The sequence below is a fragment of the Beta vulgaris genome, chromosome 7, assembly GCF_026745355.1.
Source record: "Beta vulgaris subsp. vulgaris cultivar EL10 chromosome 7, EL10.2, whole genome shotgun sequence".
NCBI lineage: Eukaryota > Viridiplantae > Streptophyta > Magnoliopsida > Caryophyllales > Amaranthaceae > Beta > Beta vulgaris.
In genome coordinates, this window is record NC_079208.1 from 58,978,827 (window position 1) to 59,003,992 (window position 25,166).

Here is a 25,166-nt window from a genome sequence, read left to right on the forward strand (position 1 = left end):
GGGTGCTAGCCTAGGTTGAGGGATTTGATTGCTGGTCATCAGCTTCATGGAATCATGGGCTGATGGGCAGTGGGCTAGGTGGCAGGGGAATCGATGGTGTGAGGTCTGAGGAGAGAGTGCTCTAGCCGCCTATGAGAGTAGTGAATCACTTCTTTTAGGGGTCGTTTGGTTCAAAATAAAGAATGGAAAGGGAATGGAATGGGATGAAAGCACGGAAAGGAAATAGAATGTATTACTTTAGACACTTGTTTGTTTTGATGTAGGAAAGGAATTATTGGCCTAATGACTCCCTTATTTTTTGTTTCCTATGGTGTGAGGAGGGTTTCAAGATGGGGGAATCAAAATTGGGCTAGTAAGGGAGTGAAAAAAATGGATAACCCAACCAAACATAAAATAAGGGAGTGTGTTACCTTAATTCGTTTCCAAGCCTAAAATATTTCCAACCAAACGGACCCTTAGTGCTAATGACTAATGAGCTACTAAAGGCTATGTTCAGTTCACCTGAAATTTTCTGATCTGAACTTATCTAGTCTGATTTGAACTTATTTTTTCTGATCTGATCTGATTACAAGATCTTATCTTTTAGATTTTTCTCAATATATAAGAAAAAATATAGTCATGTGGGGTCTTGTTTGATTTGTCTCAATGAGTACTTTATTAATATTCAATTATTATAATTTTTACTAATATGTAATGAAAGATATAATGATTTTTATATATAAGCATAATATGAACTGAACTGATCTGAACTTATCTTTTTCTGATCTGATCTGAAATAAGCAAAAATAAGGTGAACTGAACATAGCCTAAGAGCAACTCTAATGATAGAGCAAAAGGGAAATCGGCTTAGAATGCTATATAGATTTTTTTAGCTAACTTATGTTTAAGCCAAAACTCCCACAATCGTTAGCCAACATATCTTGAGTTCGTATTCGATATAATCCAGTCTGATTATTAAATAATATATTAATATTTTTGCCAATTTAGGTATACATCTTTTCTCATGATTGAATCACTGAAATTTGAAAAGTTGGACTCATTACATCCATCCCAAGTTAGATACGTATTAGAAGTCTAATAAAATACTATACAAAATACAAAAGACACCAAAAGAGTAAAATTAACTTTTGCCCTTTCAATTTTTACTTCTCATTTTGGACTTTTGGAGTGTGAGTGCAAGTTTTGACCTAGGCCAAAAAATTTGAGCAGGGATGTTGTAAAGTCCAAAATTTCAAAAGAAAAATGTAAGAAAACGTTTTTTAAGCTATATATATTGTATGTTGAAATTTTTTTTTTTTTTTTGGATTGGATTAGAGTTATTGAACTCTAAAGGGATGAGTTTAAATCCAGTCTGAAAATATTTGGACTCGAAAAGAGAGAAATGAGTGATATTCTCACCGGATGAACCATGTAGCCAAAAGAAACCACACACCATAATAGAAGAGCTTACCCCACCCACGTGTAAATATTTCATAGTAGCATCAATAGACCACACATTTTTCTTGGTATATCCTGATAATAAGTTACAATTAATAGCGATTTTCACAATTCGAGAAGAGGTTTTGGTGGTCCGTGAACCTAGCGAGCTGGACTTGGTTGGCGGGTTGGAATAAGATTTTTTAAATTTTTAAAAAAATGTGTTTGATCATTGGAATTATTCACTATTGTACAGTAACCCTTAAAATTAATTAAAATACATACAATTATTAATATTAGTGAATAATTTGACTTTTTTTGAATTTGATTGAATTATAATATATACGATTTGGTTGAATAATTACTTGGGCTAGGCTGGACCGATTTTGTGGTCTGGATTGGACGGTTTTAGTCTCAGGCTTTCGTGGTCTGGGTTTAAAACTTCCGCCCTACGACTCACCCATCAATTTTACGGTTCAAATCTGGTTGAACCACGCTTTTCATGGACTCATCCCATATGACCCATGAGGTGGGATGAGCTGGATGAGCTAAATTAATTTGCACTATTGGCCATCTCTATTGAGATTGTATGTTCGTCCATTTCTGCACCATGGTGCCTGTGCCACTAGGCCACTACAACACAGAAGTGGGGTATTTGGGCCATTTGCAATGGTTCATGAATCATGATGAATCGATGTGCATGCGATATGAGTATATGACCTACCAAAATTGAGTGTCCTCCCATAATCTAGAGTGGACCCATCCAAAACTCCAGATTTCACCAAGTACCATCTTACCGATCCTTTTTCGACATATTTGGTAGATGGTTATAAATTGTAATAATATGAATGAATTTGTGTGTAAATTTGTGAAAAATATCATTGTTCATTCTCATGATAATGCTAAATTATCCTAAAATATCCACTACTATTCTTTAATTTCATTCTCATCCAATACCACCTTATAGGTGGTAATGACTGGTAATGAAAATTGCTTCCCCTTAGAGACAAAAACACAAGTTTAGGAGGTGAGATTGCTTGCATATGGAGAAAAAATGTATTGCGATGGAGATTTTAAGAGTGCTTACCTAATAAAATTACACTTAAAATTCATTCCAATTACCGCAATCTATTAACGACTACCAAACATGCAGTTTAGGTGATGGGATTTGTAATAATTTATTATGCATCAAAACTCATTTTATCACATAAAATTTGACTATATTAAAAAATTGATTATATTATAGAAAAATTGACTACATAAAAGATGATTATATCATATATAAAAACTGTCTATACCAAATAAAAAGAACTATATCAAACTTCCTCCGTTTATAAATACTTGCATCATTTTATGTTTTCACATTTGCCAAATGCATTATTTCAAACATTAATATCACTAATTATTAATAAGTAAAAATTATAAAATGTTGATATAAATATAATATATATTGAGAAAAATCTAAAAAGATCTCATATGGTTATGTTTTTTCTAAAATATAAATGACCAAAGACAATCAAAGTATAAAATATAAATAGTAAACACAATATAAATGTTACAACTAATTATAAATGGAGGAAGTATAATTTTAGTGACGCATAATAAATTATTGAGTACCCGATCCATTTAGTTTTTTCAAACTAAATAAACAGTGATCGACATCGTAAATTCTTACCTGACAAAACAACACAATTCTCTCTCTTCTCACGTTCCCTTCCTCTGTAATCTGCAGCTCGTTTCAGTGCTCTTTTCAAATCTCTTCTTAGGGTTTTAATTTAGAATCGTCAAAGAGAGTTATCTTCATTTTTTTTCATCCTTTTTTTTTTCTTTCAAATTTTAGAGATTATCTGGAAGATGAACTGATTAATTTCAGAGAAAATTACAAACAATGGAATCTCCTGTTGTAGCTGTCAATGTCAAAGAAAACAAGCTATTAAAAGGGGCTTTTGCCGTCGCCGGAATCATGGTTACTCTCGTAATCTATGGTCTTTTGCAGGTAATTAATCCCTAAAATTAGTCGATTAATTAGTTAGTCAAACTTCATGTTTTTTTTTATCTTCCTTATTATGATCTTTGGTTTATCATTTTGTATGTAATGTGTTAAGAGTAAAGCCCACATGTGAGTTAGAAATAATTGTCTCACATTGAAGAATTAGAGAGAGAATGACTAACATATAGATTGGTGGGTTACTACTATCACCAATTGGTTTTAGGATGGAACCCTGCCAACCTTGTGTGTGGTCATACTCTTCTCTTGTGTGGGCTTGTGCCGAGCCCACCAAGATTTATCATAATGGCATTTTTTTTTTTTTTTTTTTTGTTAATAATCTATGTTACTATGTCTCGTTTAATTTCCTCAAGTACCCGTGTTGGATTCGGACACGACACGACACTTGGATACTTCATTTCAAACCAAAAACTCGTATTTGAGTGGACCCATGTAGTGGAGTTTGACTAACATAGATGTTAGTAGGTTGTAATTGGTGGAAGAATTAAAAGATCTTATATATTGATGTAATGTGGAACATTTAGAAAGGGTTCATATTGATTTAATGAGCTTGTGTTCGACACCCGGACTTCGTGTCTAGTGGAAACTTGTAGAGTTTGAGTAACATAGATGTTAATTGGTTGTAATTGGTGGAAGAAGTAAAAGCTCTTATATAATGATGTAATGTGGAACATTTAGAAAGGGTTTATGTTGATTTAATGAGCTTGTGTTCGACACCCGGACTTCGTGTCTAGTGGAAACTTGTAGAGTTTGAGTAACATAGATGCTAGTAGGTTGTAATTGGTGGAAGAAGTAAAAGCTCTTATATAATGATGTAATGTGGAACATTTAGAAAGGTTTTGTGTTGATTGTTGAATTAATAAGCTTGTGTTCGACACCATGACTTTGTATCTAGTGGAACCTTCTTGCCGAGTTTGAGTAACATAGATGTTAATAGGTTGTAATTGGTGGAAGAAGTAAAAGCTCTTATATAATGATGTAATATGGAACATTTAGAACATGTTATGTTGATTTAATAAGCTTGTGTTCGACACCCAGACTTCGTATATATTTGAGTAAAATAGGTGTTAATAGGTTGTAATTGGTGGAAGAAGTAAAAGCTCTTCTATAATGATGTAATGTGGAACATTTAGAAAGGGTTTATGTTGATTTAATTGCAACTTTCGAGTGACAAGTTGATATAAGGTTTTAGGGAACAGTTGTAACATCTAACATGGTTAATTTGGGAAGATTCAATGGGTTTACATTGAAAACTCTTAGGAATTGCGGCGATTATGATTAAAGAGTGAAGTCTGGATTTGGCGAGGAGGGATGATTTTGGTTGGAGTGATGAGGGTGGGAAATTTTTACTTAGTTGAAGAATGTTTTTGTAATGCTAATTTGATATGTACTGAGTTAAAGATTTGGGTTGTTGCAGGAAAAGATCATGAGAATACCATATGGACCAGACAAAGAATATTTCAAATACTCTTTGTTTTTGGTCTTCTGCAATCGTCTTACGACCTCAGCTGTATCTGCGGTTTCTCTACTGGTAAGATGTTGTTAAACTGGTTATGTTATGAACTGATTGGGTTATTATAATCTATCACTTTTTACATTTCAGTTCTACTCTTTTGCAGATTAATCTATGTTGTTTCTGAATAAATGCTCTATGTTTAATTTGTCAATGTTTGCTCTTGTTTCAATCTGTAGGCGAGTAAGAAAGCTTTGGACCCTGTTGCCCCTGTTTATAAGTACTGCTTGGTCTCTGTATCAAATATTCTAACCACAACATGCCAGTATGAGGTCAGGAAATGCTCCTCAGATGGAAGGGAATTTGGTGCTAACCATAATCAGTTTATTTATGGCCGTAGTATATGCAATCAAATTTTTGAACCAACCTTGTTTTTTTTCAGGCCCTTAAATATGTCAGTTTTCCTGTCCAGACTCTTGCAAAATGTGCCAAAATGATACCGGTCATGGTAAGTTTATTGTCGCTTTCTTTTACTATTATGATACCGGACAATGGAGTTGAGGTTGTTTACTCCTATTGAAGATATGGTTATTTGTAATTTTCTTGTGCTAACAAGTCTTCCATGAAACGGCAGCTTTTTTCTCCATATACGATTCATGGCATGCCCACTCATAAGTAGGCATTTCTACTTGTCATGTGGAATGTGAATGTTATACTCATTTTTTGTTTCTGTTTGTTTCGGCTTTCTTTTACCAGGATGGTACCGTTAATCAGTGATTTCTTTATTTCTGTTTTCTGCTCCTATGAGATTTTACACTTTTTTCTCTCATTGGTGGAAATTGACAAAATGTGTTATTAACCTGTTCTTATAGTTTAGTGATGGTTACAATCCACTCTATGCATGGGATAATAAGAATCAGAGGCTAGCAATATTTCCACATAGTGGATCTATCAGCTTCCTTAGTTGGATGTTTGATATACTCTTCTTTCCTTGCCGTTGCAGGTTTGGGGTACTTTAATTATGCAGAAAAGATACAAGGGGCTTGATTATATGTGGGCTGTCCTTGTAACCATTGGGTGTTCTGTATTTATTCTCTACCCAGTGAGTATTCTGATTTTGTTTAAAAATTTTGCCTAGGTAGTTGAATATTCTTTTACTTTCTTTTCTCTTTGTTTTTTGGTTCTGAAAACCGAAGATTTCAGCATCTAGTGATTGGTGGTGTTCTGCTAATGCACTTTTTGGATGTTAAAATGTGTTCTTCAAAGTTCAAAGAAATGCTTGCTTCATATCATCCCAAATTTCTTTTGTTTGTTAGTGAACTTAACAGGGAATCATTTGGGGTCCATCATGATTGAGTAGTGACCCATTTCTTTGATATATTTTTTTTCTTCCTTTTGGAGTAATACCCTTGTTTCTTATTTTGTCCTCTTCAATACAGGCAGGAGATGATATCAGCCCCTACAAGAATGGGAAAGAGAGCACAGTATGGGGTATGTCCCTCATGCTTGGTTATCTTGGGTACTAATTTTGCACTTCAACTCATTGTTATTTTCTCATGCTGTGCTACTCTGAATTTTCTTTGCAATGTTCGATTATGACTGCTAGTATAGTACTCAACCAGGCATATGTTTCACAATCAGATCAATGTTATGCAGGAGTCAGGATCCCTTTTTTTCCAGTTGTTTTTTTTTTTTTTGGGTGAAGAATTCCTCTAAGCAACAGCTATCCAGTGAGTTAGCAGTGTGTAGGGAAGGAATGTTAACACACCTCACTCTTGAGGATCTTTCTATCCAAGACGCTCCGCTGTTAGTCAGTGAGAATCCTAATTCTATTTGTCCACTTTATGAGACATATATATCATCTTTCATGTATAGGGAGGTCAAAAATGAGGAAGATGCAATGTTGCTGGCTTGCTGCATTTATCTCTACTAATCTAGAATTAGACATACCTCTCTATTTCTATCCTATATTTGAAGTAGAGTGTCTTACATATCCTTTTCCATGCACTTCTTCTGAAAATGGACATACATTCTCATGATTTCTTTTCTGTAGACGTGTTTTCACATCTCGAAACATCTTTTGCATTTATTATGGCTTATGCATATACTTTGATACCTACCTATGTTTTGTTTCCTTAAGTCTTGCTATCCCATTGGTGAAGATGCTTATTTATATTTTCAAAGGTTCTAACATCAACTGACATTGCTTGCCGTGGTGCAGATTTGATGGCTTCACAAGCACATTCCAAGACAAATTATTTAAAGGCTACAATATGGAGATACACAACCAAATATTCTATACAACAGTGTGTTCTTGTGTGCTAAGCTTGACTGGTAGGTATCCTAGTTTATTTTCTGTTGCTTCATGCCTTCGTCGTTTTTTCTAATGATTGTGAATATAAGACTGAGCATACTGATTTTGCACTCAAGTTTTTGCTATTGTGATCTACTGATCTTGTATGTTTTTAGTACTATAACCACAATAGTTATTGCAATGACCTTGAAGTGATGATTGTCATTTGTCTCTGTTTGATATTGGATATGATTGATTTTGCAAACATCCTTACCTGTGGTCGGTTGCATACATTTTGATGATCTTGGTCTTTTGTTTGGCAGGACTTGTTTTGCAGGGGCAACTTCTATCAGCTGTAGATTTTATATATAGGCACAGTGATTGTTTGTACGATATTGCATTACTTTCTACTGTAAGACTTCTCCTGTAATCTGTTAGTCTAAGAGTTTCATACGGCTTATTGTGGGAAACTTATTTTGCTACACAATATTCTGCAGGTAGCTACAGCTAGTCAGTTCTTCATTTCTTATACAATACGGACTTTTGGTGCTCTCACTTTTGCAACCGTAATGACCACACGACAGGTGGCAATAGTTTAAGTCATCATTTCTTCCCTTTAAATTGTTCCTACCATGAGTACCTTGCTAAAACATGTATCCGCTCTTAATGCAGCTTATCAGCATCCTATTCTCGTGCTTGTGGTTTACTCATCCTCTAAGTCCATTACAATGGGTTGGAGCAGTAAGAACCTTGACCCACTGGTCCTCTTTGTTCTAAAAGTGAGACGTTTCAATCATCCGTTGTTTTTTTAAAAAATATATCTTCATTTGTTTTACAGGTTATTGTCTTTGGTTCACTTTATGCGAAAACCTTCTTGAGGAGCAACACGCAGAAACCCCCACCTCCAGCAGACGTGGAAGATAAAGAGTTGAATCCGTTAAAAGGAAACCCGTAAGTTACAGGCAATTTCTCAATCAATGTTCAGCTCCATGTCGAGGTTGCCAAGTGTCCTCTTCATCAAAGAGCTTGAACGCAACGTTTATAGAGAGGTGGCCTTATTTTTTCGGGTGAAAGCGAATGGGATAGTTTGGTAGAAGTAGGAAACATGAGCAGTTGATAGTAATTTTGCTCTTCAATCCCATATTTTCATACAGGGAAAGAGGAACAGGCTAACTCAATGTTAGAGCCAGACAACCATCATGTATTGCAATTTGCAACAGTGAAAGCAATATTGTCCTGATGTTTCTTGGCAATTTAGCTAATTTAAGTGGAATTCTCTCTTTTTGGCCTATCTTCTCTTGTATTGTAGACTTGTAGTAGCAAGTTGAAGATGTGCATCTATATCTATTAGGCTACCCCAAAAGAAAAGTGGATCACCTTGTTTAATGGGTCACAAGTTTGTGATGCTAACGGCTTAACGCTAGACCCAAGCGGATAAAATTTAGTTTACCCACCACTAATAGCATTTACTGCATGGTGGAACATCGTCAACAATTATTTTTGGTAGTCTATTAGAAGCGGGTAATCTACAAGTATAAAATATTTATTTGTTACATTTAAAACGAAACAAGAATGTATTTATATCCGATCCAAGCACTCTGGTTTATGGTAATCAGTAACCATTTCGATCACTACTTTGTAATGTCACAGAGGTGCCTAAAGCAATTAAATACCCATTAATGTCACTTATGTCAGATATAGTGGGTCCTAGTGACAAATAAATGACTAATTTTAATAGGAAAGTTATTAGGTGGTCACCATGTCATTTGTGATCCCAATAATCTTTTGCAGAGTTACAGTCATAGTTACTATAGGAGCTTGTCTTGGCGTCCAACCGTTTGAGTCTCTTAGGAGACTCAAACGGGGGTAATTTGGTCATTTATGTGTTGGAAGATTTCACACGCGTGTGACTGACATTTGCTTGGTACCAATGCTAGGGTATAATGGTACCATTTTCCGAAAATATTGATACCTTGGTAGTCCTGATAACAATTTGATACCAATGTCAGGTTATAATGGTACCATTGTGTTTTATTTTGGGTGTTTGAGTCTTTTTTGGACTCAAACCGTTGGTTACCAAGCCTTTCTCGTTACTATAGTGATGCATTGGATAAAATTTAAGCTGTGAGTAATTGCATAGGCCATAGGGAAAGAGTTAGCTGCATCTCTTGCCCAAAAAAAGCTACATCTATTGAAGATGCACAAAGAATAAGCTCGCACAAGTATAATCAGGCAGGTTTACAGGTCAAACCTTAAAGTTATGAGGCCAAACCTTTACTTTCGAACCTTTAAGCAACATTGGATTAGTAGAGGAGTACAATACTAGGAATTTTTTTACTTATTTCTTTTATTCCAAACGATTCTCTTGGAGTTGTTTCAGTTTCGTTTTACCAATTTATGTCATCTTCTACTTATTAGACTTATTGCAAGTGTAACAACTAGTTACTGATTTTCCGGTGAGGGGAGAAGCACAGACATAGCGCAAAACATGTTGAAACAAAATCCAGAATTCTCATTGAATATCCAAAAAAGACATTTACGCAAAATCGCGCTTATTCTAGTAGTTCAAAGATGAAACATAATCAATAAGGAAATACTAATGAAGCACAAAATTATTCCTAGTATTGTATTTTTTCTTAATTTGGAGGAGGGAAGAAGATTTCATCAGACATCCTCTTCGACCGAAATTGCTGCTCCACTTCTGTAGACACATTGAAGGCTGCTTCGAGTACTCCGGGTGATAACGCCTTCCACACTGATGTCCTACCTGCTAAGTGAGTGAACACAGGACTGCAACACCCAGGGAAAAAACACAGTACATTAGATATGATTCCAAATGAATAAGAAATCAAAAATATCACAATAACACATATATGTGAATGTTAGTGAAATGCTTACTTTGGGGTACTGATGATAGAAAACCATTCCAAGCCATCATTATCAGCAATCTTCGAAACAACGAAAAATCTAGGCACTATGAACAGATTCCCTGCCTTAATAGTGGTTTCTAAACCCTCTTACATCAACCCCAACAACTTGAACTCTGCCACTTCCTCTAACAATGTAAGTCATTGGAGAGCCGAGTCACAAGAGAACCCGGTGAACATAGCCTTTCCGTTCAGCTAACAAGGTCAGCCCAAGGCTACTCACCTACCAAGGGTAAGTTCTTAGTGTTCAACACAAACCACCTTTCCGCCATCCTTGATTTCAACATCCAAGGGTGCTCCTCACAGTTCAATGCCATTCCATCGCGGTGTTCCTTCTTAGGTTCAGGCATTTTGTGGGATGCATCAAGCTTGATTATGCCATTGGAGGATTGATTACCAACTAGGGTCTTGACCACATCTTCAGGTAAATCCCATGCTCGGCCTACAAACTCGGGTGTGAATCCGGTGAAGATTCCGTTAGAGCCAGTGAGGAAAAAATCAGTGAATTCGCCGCGTTTGTGGGCCTTAGAAGTTTCACCCAAGAAGAGGACTGTAAGTTCAGTGTCCTCCTTGTTGAACCACCAAGTGACAACACCAAAAGGAAGAGCAATTGCATCACCCTTTTTTATTGCAATCACCTTCTCCTCTTTCTCAGGGAGGACAATTCCTGCTGTTCCTTCACCTATAGTTTAGCCCAAATCACATGTCATTATAATATTAATCATACTATTACACATAATATATTCAATAACCAAAAACATACCAATCATAAAATCATTATCAATGACAATTCAGCAAATTATAACCATTTGTTGGCTAAACCAATATATCAAAATCACACAAAATTAACTATTCCAAAACATCATTTTCAAGTGTAACTTTATCCAATCAAACAACATATCACATATGTATGATCTAAGTTAAAGTCATCTAACAATCAACTTTTTACATATAAAGAACTAATGGAATCCATAAAAGTTCTAAACTTTCAATAAAATTAACATTTTTACTCCAAAAAAATCAATTCTTTCTTTTATCTAATCTTTAGATCCACTAAATTAATCACATTCCACCACACTAATACCCATCTATGCACAAAAATTAAAAACCAAAAAAGCATTGACTTTATTAAGGATTAATTTTAACAATAACTATCAATACACAATAACTGATCAGCATTAATGATTTATGATAACCCACAATTCCACAAATCAAATCATTTCTGAATTAATCATGAAGAACAAAAAGAAAGATATATCTTTTTTCATAGAATAAAGATTGAAAAAAGATTATACCTTGAAGAACATAAGCAACTTTAGAGGAATCAGAGTAACAAGGAAGAGCAAAACCATATTTTTCAAGTGAAAGTTTAGCAGCTCCAATGTTTCCTTCTTTAAGCATAGGAAGTTCTGTGGGACACCATGAATAGTAGGACCCACCTTCACCTCCATAGACTTTCTTTGACAACTTTGGTGATAAATCAATCTCCATTTTTTTTTCCTCTTTTTTTGTATTGAAATAAAACTAAAACTTTTTTTTAGGGAATAATTTTGTGATGAGTGAGATGAGAGAATTTGAGAAGTTTAGAGGGGTATTTATAGGGTCAAAGGTGATTTTTTTTACGTTTAGAAAAAGGAGTTATGAAATAATTCGGAGTTGATAGTAAAAAAGATTACTTCTTTATTAAGAGGTTAAGATAAGATTGATTAGATTAAGTTTGGATGAAATAGGATTTTAATGATTTTGATGAGTTTTAGATAGAATGAAACTAAGGGTCATTTAAGTTAGGATTGATAAATACTCATCCGTCTTATAATATAGTACTTGTTTCTTTTTTGTACGGTCTCCAATACGAGACGAATCTAACAAGATCACACTTCACACATGAATATGTTTTTTATATATACAAATGAGAATATTCGGTCAAAGATTTTAAAGTTTGACCCGTAAATATGAAGTAGCCACTATATTATGAAACGGAGGGAGTACGAAATAAGAAGTTAAAAGTGATATTATCTAAAATTTGTTGAATTATGAAATAAATTTCATTTGATTTCTAGACTTTTGATAAGCTAAGTAAAATTAATTTGAGCATATAGGACCTAACTTTTAGATAAAATTAAAATAATTTGATAATAAAGATATACGGATAATTGATTTGATATATTTTTGGATGAAATTAATTATATATAGATAAAAAAAGTCATAGATCATATATTATGGGACTCCATATCTAACAATTTAGATATAGTATTGGATAATATAAATATACGGATAATTAATGATATATTTTTTGAGTAATATTTATCTATGGATAATTTATTTATAATCGTCATGACTCATGACATATATATTTGGATAATATTTTTGGATTAACTTGTGCATAACTAAATTAGAAATACATAATATGGCGATCAATAAGCATCATTCCGTCATGGAAAGGTATCAAAAAAGATTTGCTGACAAGGACTGCTGATTTTGCTCAAATTGTTTTTTAGATAACATTAGGAACGTGTTTCTTTTTAATTATTTTTGTTCTTTGTCTTATTCTTCAAAATATTAAGAAACTTCGTTAATTAAAGAAAAAAAAATCTGGACTGACCTTTTGGAAACCGGCCAATCATCATGAAAGTTTTTATTTAACTCAATGGATTGTAATTTTTAAATCTAATTAATTTAATTTTGTTTAAAATAGTGAAATCTTTCCAATTCAAAGTTACATTGGGTTCTGCTTCAATTTCATATAGGAATAACAAAAGAAAACAGGGGAATAATAAAAAAAATTCAGGGTTGAATATTATATTAAATTTATATATTTCTTAGAGCAGTCAAAAAGCGTATACTCTTTCTTTCAAAAAGAAAAAGTCGTATTCTCCATTTTCTGTGAGTTCTTTGAAAATAAATATTGATTATGTATATTGAATTATTTGAATATAAATATTGAAATAACTAATAAAATTGTTGTACTTCATCTCTTAATTGAATAAATGTTATTTATTGTATTTTATAATTTTAACAGCTATTTTTGCGAAACAATTCTATTTAAAACTACTACTTTGAACGTTAATCGCTAACACCTACTAGCAGATAGTTAACAGCTACCCCCAACAACTACAATTGCGGTAATAACTAATAACTACAACCGCTGCAAAACTAACAACTACTCATTCCATTTCTTTTTAGTTTGCTCACTAAGGATACAGTACAAAAGTATGCGATGGAAACTCAAAAGTAAGAGATAATAAAAAAAAAAGGGTTAAAATATTAGTAATCATATTATCATATTAATTAATTTAGTCTCAAAACTTAATACCTCTTATCTATTACACAAAGTCTTAAAAAAGACGATCACATATTAGTTTTAACGTGAGACCTGACCAACCCAAGAGATATATATTTTTAGAAAACGGACCGCGTCTCACAATTTCTCACGATAATATTTCGGTGAATTAGTCAATATTTTTGGCGAATTAGTTAAGTATTTTAGCACAATAGCTTAGTGTTTGTAATCTTTATGTGGACTTTCATTGTTTCTTAGTTAACATATTCAATACATTAGTTAGTGTTGTTATATACTACGGCTATGTTCAGTTCACCTTATTTTTGCTTATTTCAGATCTAATCAGATCAGATCAGAAAAAATAAGTTCAGATCAGATCAGTTCAGATCATGCTTATATTTAAAAATCATTATATCTTTCATTACATATTAGTAAAAATTATAATAATTGAATATTAATAAAGTACTCATTGAGACGTATCAATCAAGACCCCACATGACTATATTTTTTCTTATATATTGAGAGAAATCTGAAAGATAAGATCTTGTAATCAGATCAGATCAGATCAGATCAGAAAAAATAAGTTCAGATCAGATCAGATAAGTTCAGATCAGAAAATTTCAGGTGAACTAAACATAGCCTACCTCTGTATTTTTTTAGTTGCACCATTTGCTTTTTCACATTTGCCGAGACGATTCTTTGAACGTTAATATCTCTTATTGGGTGCAAGTAAAAAATATAAAAATTTGATATTTGGAATCCTCGCATTGAGACGAATCTAACAAGACTCCACTTGACTATGTTTTTTCTTATATAATAATGCGAGATAACTTAACAAAGTTGATTGACGAATAGTGCCACCAAACCAAATGGTGCAACTAAAAAAGTACGGAGGTAGTAATTAGTTAAGATTAATTGAGCATTATTTTGATTTCTAATATAAACGAAGAAATAACTTTTTTACAAATCTAAGATGTCAAATACAAAAGACAACTTGAAAAAATAACTTAAAACAACCTAGCATTTGGAGTAATTATTGTACCAATTTCAGTTTGGTTCTTGGAATTTATTTTTTTAGTCTTCTCAAAATGATCTTTCTTTCTTGCACTTCCTCTCTTTGTTTTTGAACCATACGGGTATAAAATAACCAATGTAGTTGTACTTGATGAACATCGTTCTTCTACGATTGGTTTTGTAATTAAGACTTTGTTTATAATTAAAGTAGTATTTTCGTAGACTTCTTGGAGTGCTTTTCTTGCATCTTCATTATCTTGATTTTTGAGAATGAGCTTGTAGAACTAATTTTCTCGCGGTTTCATATCGCCATGAGGTTACATTAGTTTATCTATTAATTTCTCTTTTTCACACTTTCCTCTTTACATATCTAATCCATCTTTTACACATTATGTAGTATTTTTGTGATTCAATGCATGTGCAAGATTCTCAAGCATGAAAATACAACAATCCTAGCAGCATAACTATTACTTCATATTATTTATCTATTACGAATAATTTAATAACTAATAACATTTAGATATTAGCTATGTTTTTCAAATAAAAAGTTAACTTTTAAATGCAAAAGTTAAAATTTTTATTACCCTTTGCGATGAATATGTGTCAAACTCTTCTTTCACTTCAAACATGATAAATATCTTATCAGGTGAAAAAACAAATCAAGTGTTTGTGGACATTGTTATTGCAAACCCGTGCTCAAATATTTTACTTTTTTTTTTTTTTTTTTGAATAGCTCAAATATTTTACTTACATCCAAGTTAAACATCCAATGCAGTTGTATGCAGAGAATGGAGGAGGAAAACAATACAGGTTTTAGGACGTCTCGGTGAATTATAAAAGAAAGAGAGAATGTTTATGTGTGATACTGAAGCTAGGATCAATAAAATACATTATAATCTGGAATATATGATGTAAATAATATACTCCAGCGCTTAAATGATATACTCTAACGCTTAAATAATGTACTCCAACCTTAGCTAATTCATCCAGAAGCAATTTAAGGCTAACATAACTAATAGGTGCAATCGCTTAACTAATTATACTGTTGGTTTGATGCACGTGCATGATGTCATCATGACATCAGCAGGTCTCATGCTAACACTGACGTGAGACCGTCTTTTCAAAAACGGACTCTATCGATTATGTAAATAGATTTATAATCTAGATAGGTACTTTCAAATAGGTATAAATTACAAAATAATGATAGTCCTCACTGAATCACCGTGTTAGAAAACCTATCTAAATTAGAAATCTGTTTACAAAATATATTCACAAAATATTTTATACTACCACCAATTTTATCGAACTTTTTTATGGATAAAAATTATATCAAAACTTGTTATAAGCCCAATTCTGATATAAACTTTGAATCCTTTTATAATTTATCCACAATCCACCAATAATAAAGAAATAAAATATTATCTTGTTTCTTTTGAAGGGAAAATCAAGTAATTATTATCTAAATCTAATCGTAAAAGAAGTTGTGCAAATGTCTTTTATCCATGATCCTTATATTATCCCATCTAAACCTATAAATATAACCCTTAAACCTTATTTCTTTCCCACTTACCAACTCATCACAGAAATTTTATTCTCTAAAAAAAACCTCAAAAAAATCTTTGAGTTTTAAGTTCATCAAAGAAAAAAAAAATGGAGATTGATTTGTCCCCAAAATTGTCAAAGAAGATCTATGGAAGTGAAGGTGGGTCCTACTATTCATGGTGTCCCACAGAACTTCCTATGCTTAAAGAAGGAGACATTGGAGCTGCTAAACTTTCCCTTGAAAAATATGGTTTTGCTCTTCCTCGTTACTCTGATTCTTCTAAAGTTGCTTATGTTCTTCAAGGTATAATCTTTTTCAATCTGTAGTCTATGAAAAAAAAATCTGTTTTTTTTTTCTTGAATATGAATTATGAAATAATTTGGATTTGTGGGTTATGTTACGGGTGTCCAAGTTAAGTGTACGACACGATACAAAATCCGCTTTTGAGGTAAATGAAGGTGTCGGAGTAATAGTGTTTGTGGGTGTCATGCATGCTGATCAGTTAAGTTGGAAGTTGTAATTGTGTATTGATAGTTTTTGTTAAGATTAATCTCAATAAAAGTCAATGCCTTTTCTGGTTTTTAATTTTTGTGCTTAAATTGGCATTATTGTGGTGGAATATGATTAATTTAGTGGATAAAGAATTGATTTTTTTAAGTAATAATGTTAATTTTATTGAAAGTTCAGAACTTTTATGGATTCCATTAGTTCTTTTTATGTATAGGTAATAGGTAAATGAGGAGTTTATGTAAAACAGTTGTTGAATGAATGACATTGAGTTGATTGTTAAATCATACATATTTTGTTTGATTTGATAAAGTTACACTTTAAATGAATGTTTTGGAATAGTGAAATTGTGTGATTTTGATATGTTGGTTTAGCCAACAAATGGTTATAATTTGCTGAATTGTCATTGATAATGATTTTATGTTTGGTATGTTTTTGGTTATTGAATATATGTGTAATAGTATGATTAATATTATAATGACATGTGATTTGGGCTAAACTATAGGTGAAGGAACAGCTGGAATTGTCCTCCCTGAGAAAGAGGAGAAGGTGATTGCAATCAAAAAGGGTGATGCAATTGCTCTTCCTTTTGGTGTTGTCACTTGGTGGTTTAACAAAGAGGACACTGAACTTACAGTCCTCTTCTTGGGTGAAACTTCTAAGGCCCACAAACGCGGCGAATTCACTGATTTTTCCCTCACAGGCTCTAACGGAATCTTCACCGGATTCACACACGAGTTTGTAGGCCGAGCATGGGACTTACCTGAAGATGTGGTCAAGACCCTAGTTGGTAACCAATCTTCCAATGGCATAATCAAACTTGATGCATCCCACAAAATGCCCGAACCTAAGAAGGAACACCGCGATGGAATGGCATTGAACTGTGAGGAAGCACCCTTGGATGTTGAAATCAAGGATGGCGGAAAGGTGGTCGTGTTGAACACTAAGAACTTGCCCTTGGTAGGTGAGGTAGGCCTTGGGGCTGACCTTGTTAGGCTGAACGGAAAGGCTATGTGCTCACCCGGGTTCTCTTGTGACTCGGCTCTTCAAGTGACTTACATTGTTAGAGGAAGTGGCAGAGTTCAAGTTGTTGGGGTTGATGGTAAGAGGGTGTTAGAAACCACTATTAAGGCAGGGAATCTGTTCATAGTGCCTAGATTTTTCGTTGTTTCGAAGATTGCTGATAATGATGGCTTGGAATGGTTTTCTATCATCACTACCCCAAAGTAAGCATCCAAATCTTTATTCACATAGACACATACATATCTGCATTATTCTGATCAGCTTATTTTATAGATTGAACTGATTTCATATCGTTTCTTTTTTGTGTCGATGTTTTGGCAGTCCCGTGTTCACTCACTTAGCAGGGAGGACTTCGGTTTGGAAGGCATTGTCACCAGCAGTGCTTGAGGCAGCTTTCAATGTGCCCACCGATGTGGAGAAGCAGTTTCGTTCGAAGAGGACTTCTGATGAAATCTTTTTCCCTCCTCCAAACTAAAAGACAGCCTTTGTTCATCTAGTAAATAAGAATAGTAATGCATAGAGTTTGCTTTTAGATCAGATTTACAGTTGTTTGGTTTGTTATAACTATATAGCCTGCAATTTCTTATGTTAGCTATTTTATCTTAAAGATATAGAACTTAAATGTGTAACTTAGTTAAACTATTCTGATAGTATGATTTTAAGCTTGTTTTCACAGTTATTATTTCTGAATTATGTTCTCATTTCTTACTGAATTTTGCTTCTCCCCAAAGTTTCTGCAAATAATTGTTGCATAGTGAGTGTTATTTGGTGGTTGTTGTAATGAAATTCATGACGTTGATCTTTGCAAACATCGCAAAAAGATGTACCAATTAGGCAACTACCAATACTTTGTGATTTTAGTGAAAACAATACATTATGAAACAAGCCTAAAAATGTGGAAACCAATGGTTCTACCATACTACCATGTCTACCAATCAAGACTAAGTTATTGTGACTTTTGCGATCATTCACATGTTAATAAAAAATATAAGAAAATAATATTTTCGTAAGTAGACAAAATTTATTTGCAATTATATGGGAGACTTGAGTAATATGCGTGACTTAGGAGATTGAAAATTGTTGACAATAATAAAAATATCAATCTTATGACACTTAAACGATGTGATTAAGGGTGACGATGATACGAGTCAAGTTTGAGTTTAGGTTAGTTTGATTTGACTTCCTAATTTTTTTAGTTGATCTCGTATTGATCGGTACTGATAATTTTGACTGGGTCTAGTTTTCTTGAAACGAGTTCCAATTAAGATGAATATCAAATTTTTTTTTGATTCAAAAGAGGTTACACCAAGAGAAAAGAAAACAAACACAATGAAAACTAAAAACACACAATAAACTATGGAGGTACTAGGCGTGGGAAAGCCACCCCTTGAACATCCTCCTCTAAAATTCTAGCCAAACTACCAGGAATAGTGTCAACGAACAAAGTTCTACTATCTTGAGCGACTCCTTTATTGGCTAACCATTGATGAATATCAAAATTTAAACATATAGATCTTACATATATTCTAACGGTTTAATAACCCTTCAAATTAAAAGGGTCCAATTATTTAAATCCTGTCGAATTATTTTAAACATCATATTTTTTTTATTTTATGTTGGGTCGATATTGGATTTTGTTGGATTTGGATCGAATTCGAACTAAATTGGCCCATAATTAATTAATTACATCGCCAATTTGTTGTTCTACATAGTTGAGAGTCTCCTCCAACTCCATAACCCAGAGTCGTAGAGAGTCTAAAAAGAGATACAAAGAAATGGGTTTTCTAAAATCAATGGAGGATAAATACCCTTTACTCGATTCCATCTTCCAGGAGTTTTGTGGGTCTCGTGGCATTTACACTGGTAAAATTCACTTCAAAGTTTCAACTTCTTTGCTTTTACTGCTAAAAAAATGGTGTATAAAACTTTGTTATTACTTTCTTCAGTTGTTCATGTATCATTAATTCATGTTAAAAGGAGTGATTTTTCAGGGTTTTAATGTGTATAGAACAATAGATGTTGCATTACACTCAATTCACAGTTTTCATAATCTAATTTTGTTGTTGACATGAAACCATCAATTTTCTTCAGTGGAAGATTTCTTGATTCATGACCTCAATGCCTTGATTTTATCTGCTGAAAAGAAACCAACTTCAGAGAGATTAAAGCAGGTTTATTTCTTACCAAACAATAAAAAAGGACATAAAAGAAGTTGTATGTTTCTAAATTATAGCATTATTGGTATTGTGTGTGTCTGAAATGTGATGTGGGTTTTTAGGGAATTGATCAACTTCTCTCTATAGTCAATGGTATTCATAAACCCTGGTTGAATGGCGTCGAGTTATTGAATGATGCTCAACAAAATAAACAGACATTATCCCTTGCATATGAAGGGTATGATTTGAGCCTAAGTTCATTTTGTTGTTTGAAGAGGATGGTGCTGTTTTAAGGTGTCTAAATTGGTTTCAATGGGTTTGGATTAGGATTGATCCTTTTCTTCACGGGGCGTTAAGAGAGGGGTTTGTAACAGAACTAGTCGGACCATCATCATCGGGTAAAACACAGGTGAATATCTGTGACTTTCATTCTGTTTTCAGCTGCTAATTTTGTTAGTGTCATAACAGTGTTCTTGGAATTGGTTGTCACATTGTCCCAACTCCTCATGATCAAGAATAATATGAAGTATGTTTTTACTAAAGGAGCTTCTATATTGGTTTTGTGTTAATTTTATCCTTCAACTAAAAGAGGTCATGGCATTAAGGATATCTAAATAGTATGTGCGGATATAAGTATTGGTCGGAGCCTCTGGAGGGTGTATTGCTAGGGGAATTTGGATGGGGTTAGTACCTAGTATCATTGTGTCATAGTTTGGCGGATGGCCTTTTGGTGCACGTATGTAAAGTTTCTGCATCGAAATTTAATTTGAAGTGGCTGCAAATTTAGGTTTGTCTTCAAGCCGCTGCAAGTGTTGCGAAGCGTTATGCAGATCGTGTTGCATATATAGACTCTGGGAACTCCTTTTCTGCACCACGGATTGCACACCTTGTCAAAAGAGCTTCATATTCTGCTCCGAAACAGGTTTAGAATTCATTTTCTTTATGTTTATTCTGTATGGCAAATTGGAAGTCTGCAGTTACATGGTTGTGTTTCAATATAAGAATGCCTTTTTTATCTTATCTTTTCCCTGAAATGGTTACTTGTAACAACTTCTGGGGACTGGGGAGTCACATTACTGTCTGCTATTTTGAGTTAGAATGGTTTGGCTTTTGATCTTTTAGAGCGAAGTACTAGCTCATCCTGAACTAATTCTCTGTCCTAACTCTTTATAATTAAGGAGTTGGTATAATTTAATCTGAATATCCCTTTTTATAGTTATCAATCACATCCTCGCTCCTACTTCTCAATAATAGTGGGAATATAATGGGAATCCAATTATAACCTATTATTCTCTTAGAAAATCAGCCCCTATCTGACTATTATTCTCATCCATATTTTTTTGCTGAAAATGCGTTTTCATAACATTCTTTGTTCTATTTAGGACAGTCGTCACTTGATGTTAACATCTTAAACTTATTATTGAGGATACACATTTGTACAACTGCTAAACAATCATAGACCTGACTATTACCCTACATCTGTTTCAACAACTGCTTTAGACTTACCCAACAAATAAAGCTCAGAATGAACCCAAGTGTTTGCTATTTTCTCAAATCAGCTGCTTTTTTGGTCTTCTTTCTTTCCTAGATATATCTTGTGCCTTTATGCTATTCCTCTGCATCTTCTCCCGGAGCTCTCATGCTGCTTTCGTTATATTGTCAGTTTTAGTAACCTACTGGTAATGAAAATGATTTGAAGTGTTTGATACCTTCTCTGTCTCCTTTCTTTCCTGAACTTATCTGACGTCTTTATGTAATTCCATCTCATTTTATGAAACTTACGTATTTGTTAGTTTGCTCTAAAGCTGTCCGCCCAGAAAGTATTCACAATTTTTCTAGAAGTAACTCTAGAGAAAACTGGGTAGTTCTTTTGAAGCCAGGTTTAGCCGTTAAGGCAATTGCTTGCAACTGCGCATTAACCAGGCTCTATGTCTGCCACATACCTTTGACATCTTTGGTCTTTGCATTCCCTGGATATGCTCTTTAAGGCAATTATATCATGTGCAACCACAATTACATTAGTCTCTTCAAGGCAGAAGCTTAAACAATCCCCTTAGTGAAGCTGCTGTGAAGTTTTGTACTTTTGCAGCAGATTTCTTATTAGTAAACTCTGATGATGTCTTTTTCAGTTTGACCATATATTAATACATAGTTGTAATCTTTTTTCTAAAGGCTACGTTGCCACTTTGTCTTTGTCGTCATATTGTTTTAGGACAATAATGAAGCCCTACATATAATCATGAAGAACATATGGTGTTATCCAGTATTTGATATTTTTTCATTGTTCGATGTGCTACATCAACTGGAATTGAAATTGAAAAGTCAGGTTTGTGTTGTTAACCTTTGCTTACAGAACACTGAAAACATCAAGATATTATGTGTTGGTTATGCTGTGAAAATTTTGGATCTTCTGTTAGATATTTTCAGCGCGGCTGCTCATTGTGGACTCTTTTTCATCTCTCATTATTCCTCTTCTTGGAGGCAATGGTCCTTATGGTATGATTCCTTCTATGCAATTTGAGTGTCTAAAATTTTCTGCTTTTGAGTTTTGAATTGTGTGGTGCTTTATTATTTATAAGACTTTGAAGATGTTTCGTTGTAGGATTTTTCGGAGCTCGTGTGTTAGGCTTACCCTTAAAAACAAACTTCCTTTTATCACTTCATTGCTGTCCATATGTGCCAGACAAGATTAAAATTTCCCACTGCAGAAAGAAACATGCATATGCTCTTTAGTACAAGATGCACTCTTGACTCTTTCCTCTTCCCTACCAACTGCCTAGAAGTCGGCGGTTTACTGGATTTGGCACTAACTAATCTTCAATAGAATTCAAACACTAAACTGATGCACAGGATATCTATATGTCCTCCCTGTATTTGTGCAAAGCGGCTTTTAGTTTGTTGAGCCGTAGAGGTCACCGTTAAATCAATATTGAAGCTTCTGTATGTGGTTTGAATATACCTTGTGATCTTTATCAGTTGTCCTTTAATGTGGTGTTTTCCTTGGACACTATCATCAAACATCAATGAACTTTACCTGGACGATCATTATCATGTGTTGGACCCACTTAGGGTCCATTATCTTCACCCTTAAGAAGATAAGTTCCAGGCCCAACAGTTCGGATAAGTTCAAATAAGTTGACAAGTGCTATTTTCCAACAATTTCAGACGTTTCAATAAGTTGCAGTAAGTTTACATAAGTTCCAATATGTTCAAATGATTTCTAATATATTCAAATTAGCTCAAATAAGTTCGCAAAAAATAAGTGAAGAGAACGCACTCTTAAGTGGAGGGAGTCTTCCGTGCTTGTGTAATTCCATAGACCTCTATCGTGGGAGGTTTGATAAATATCTAACAGATAGATGTGTTAGATACAAGTTTTTGTGTGACAAATGTTGTTTGTGTATGCAAAAATATTGTTTGTTTTTCATATAACAAATAAGAGGAAAAAAACACGAACAATATATTTACTTACACAAACAATAACTATCCTCTCGAATAAGTGTGGGTTGTATTTGATTTTCTTCTCTAGATAATTGATACAATACCTATCTGTTACCATATTATTTGCATTAACTTCCTGAGTTCTTAGCATATTTTCACAGGAACTGATGTTGGGTCCGGTACTTTTGTTTTTCTCAAATTACATGTTTGGCGAATTGCAGGACACGCTCTAATGATTTCTGCTGGAAATTTGCTAAAGAAGATAGCGCATGAATACAACATTTGTGTACTGGTAAGTAGCAAGCTTGCAGTTTCTGGAATTTTGGCAATTTTGAGATAGACTAGGTCAGCAATATGACTGTTACTTGCCTAGGTAATAATCAGTAAACCTGATCCCAATATCTTAGGTGACGAATCACATGGTGGCTGGTGAAGGTGGTTCACCAAAACCAGCTCTTGGAGAAAGTTGGAAAAACGCCGTGCATGTGAGGCTCCTCCTCTCTCGTGATCAAGAGACCAACATTTGCACTAGTACTGTTGTTAGACACCCATCCGTGGTAGGTTCCGTCATTTCCCAAACATCATGGTATGCATAATTATTTGTTACATTACCTGATATATTATCCTTTTATGCTGGTTTACATCTCTTCGTTCTACAGGCTGCTGGGAATCAAGTGAAGTTCAAGATTTGTGATAGTTAGACTTCTTTTAACTCGGAAGTGAGTGCATGACTTATGAGGTGAGCTTATCTAGGGTCATTGATAGAGAAAACTATTGTAGTAATATGATTTGAGTAATGAGTAGTAAAGCTCATACTCTGATAGACCTACATAATCAGCTATAGATGATTTGGTTAATCATAAACTTGTCTGTTATAAGTTTATAACTGTTGGGTGACCTTCAACTTATGTCCGCAGCTTTTCCAGTACTGCCACATGTACGGGTAGTTTTAAGCCGTTAACTGATATTAGAAACATTAGAGAAAAAGGCGGTATAACATGAATGTCCTTACCAGAGTAGCTTATTTCTACACCTTAGTCTGTGCCTACGTATGGTTTCTTATGGCGTGGTTGGTTTCATATTGGATCTTTTCAATTCTGAGTTTATAAGACTGAGTGGTATACAGGGGTGGAGAGTCTAGGGGTTCTAGTTCCAAGGCTATGGGGGTTGTTGCCTTGTTAGTAAGTATAAAATTTGTGCAGGAAACCGGAAAAACCTCTGTTGAGTCACTTGTACGTGAGGGCATCGAGTCACAAGCAGAAGGGACTCTCTTTGTGGTAATGAGCCAAAAATCCCATGTGTCTACTTTGATTTTAGGTCCTCGAGTTTTGCGAGATTCAAGTCTCAGCCACAGGTGCATTGGATTTCGCATGTGAAAGATGTTCATTCCTTCCACAAGTTCCATCACAGTTTGGGCTACATATATGTGCACGAGTTGCAACGGAATGTGGCCACCGATACTCCTCTTGATGTTCATCTCCGTAGTTCGACCACCACTCGCTGAAAGCTGATCACAAAGACCATATGCAAAATATGTTTTTTCAGTTTGCACTTCCAATGCCAGATTATGATGAATTTCGACAATCCAGATCCCTCAAATGTGCAGCTCATTACAAGCTTTTGCTTTGCTTTTAACAAGAGCTCAATGTAGTGGTCAATTCTCTGTTTAGTGTGTACTGGTGTATCGTCTATGAACTTTCATTCAACCAATATCAAATATAAAAAACCACATACACTTACTGAGATGTTTTTTTTAGTAATGAAACGAATCTGTGTTATTTTCATATTTTAACTAGAGTATTTTTGAATAGATTTCAGAATGCCATCAAGTTCTTAAGAGTAAGGAAGTTCTGTCAAAGTTTGACATAATTTCTAGCATATCAAATCAATCATTAGTTCACTTCTACCATAGTTCTTCTAGTTCCAATTATCACAAGTTCGCAACCAAATTTTTTGCTTTTCCCATCACATGTATAACTATGGGTGTCAATGAGCCTAGTTAGCTTGCAAACTATTCGAGTTCAACTCGAAAAGTTCTACTGGAGCATAGCAGAGTTCGATTCGAATAGTTTGTAAGCAGGCTCGATATATGTTTTAACTTTATT

General features: G+C 34.1%; 4 protein-coding genes across 8 annotated transcripts; 3 read left to right on the plus strand and 1 right to left on the minus strand.

Annotated features, from left to right (window-relative positions):
* Window positions 1–3,051: 3,051 nt before the first annotated feature.
* Window positions 3,052–8,461, plus strand: LOC104900176 (UDP-galactose/UDP-glucose transporter 5). The gene is made up of 11 exons (XM_010687538.3): window positions 3,052–3,412; window positions 4,842–4,955; window positions 5,117–5,209; window positions 5,320–5,385; window positions 5,881–5,979; window positions 6,317–6,396; window positions 7,099–7,211; window positions 7,494–7,582; window positions 7,668–7,754; window positions 7,843–7,911; window positions 8,009–8,461. Exons 1-11 carry the CDS (start codon window positions 3,305–3,307, stop codon window positions 8,123–8,125), a joined length of 1,035 nt encoding a protein of 344 aa, XP_010685840.1. The 5' UTR covers window positions 3,052–3,304; the 3' UTR covers window positions 8,126–8,461.
* Window positions 8,462–9,661: 1,200 nt separating this feature from the next.
* LOC104900178 (glutelin type-B 5) lies at window positions 9,662–11,718 on the minus strand. Its single transcript, XM_010687539.4, is given in 8 exon segments — window positions 9,662–9,960; window positions 10,069–10,182; window positions 10,184–10,241; window positions 10,244–10,294; window positions 10,297–10,351; window positions 10,353–10,399; window positions 10,402–10,779; window positions 11,393–11,718. Coding segments are annotated over 8 exon segments (1,053 nt in total). The 5' UTR covers window positions 11,589–11,718; the 3' UTR covers window positions 9,662–9,806.
* Window positions 11,719–15,952: 4,234 nt separating this feature from the next.
* On the plus strand, window positions 15,953–18,159 carry LOC104900179 (glutelin type-B 5). Its single transcript, XM_010687540.4, has 3 exons — window positions 15,953–16,237; window positions 16,947–17,667; window positions 17,786–18,159. The coding sequence occupies exons 1-3, from the start codon at window positions 16,042–16,044 to the stop codon at window positions 17,937–17,939; spliced, it is 1,071 nt and encodes a 356-aa protein (XP_010685842.1). The 5' UTR covers window positions 15,953–16,041; the 3' UTR covers window positions 17,940–18,159.
* A 976-nt stretch (window positions 18,160–19,135) lies between these two features.
* On the plus strand, window positions 19,136–24,871 carry LOC104900458 (DNA repair protein RAD51 homolog 4). 5 transcript variants are annotated; one of them, XM_019251027.2, is made up of 11 exons: window positions 19,146–19,327; window positions 19,556–19,635; window positions 19,743–19,858; window positions 19,948–20,029; window positions 20,408–20,542; window positions 21,833–21,946; window positions 22,038–22,116; window positions 23,283–23,353; window positions 23,469–23,618; window positions 23,721–23,800; window positions 24,264–24,871. In XM_019251027.2, exons 1-10 carry the CDS (start codon window positions 19,240–19,242, stop codon window positions 23,760–23,762), a joined length of 957 nt encoding a protein of 318 aa, XP_019106572.1. In that variant the 5' UTR covers window positions 19,146–19,239; the 3' UTR covers window positions 23,763–23,800; window positions 24,264–24,871. The 5 variants fall into 5 exon arrangements, 4 of the variants coding, with proteins under 4 accessions (XP_048504309.1, XP_019106572.1, XP_019106573.1 ...); XM_019251028.2 differs by having other exon boundaries at window positions 24,379–24,871; XR_007276363.2 differs by having other exon boundaries at window positions 19,138–19,327; window positions 23,435–23,618; window positions 23,721–24,871.
* Window positions 24,872–25,166: the final 295 nt, after the last annotated feature.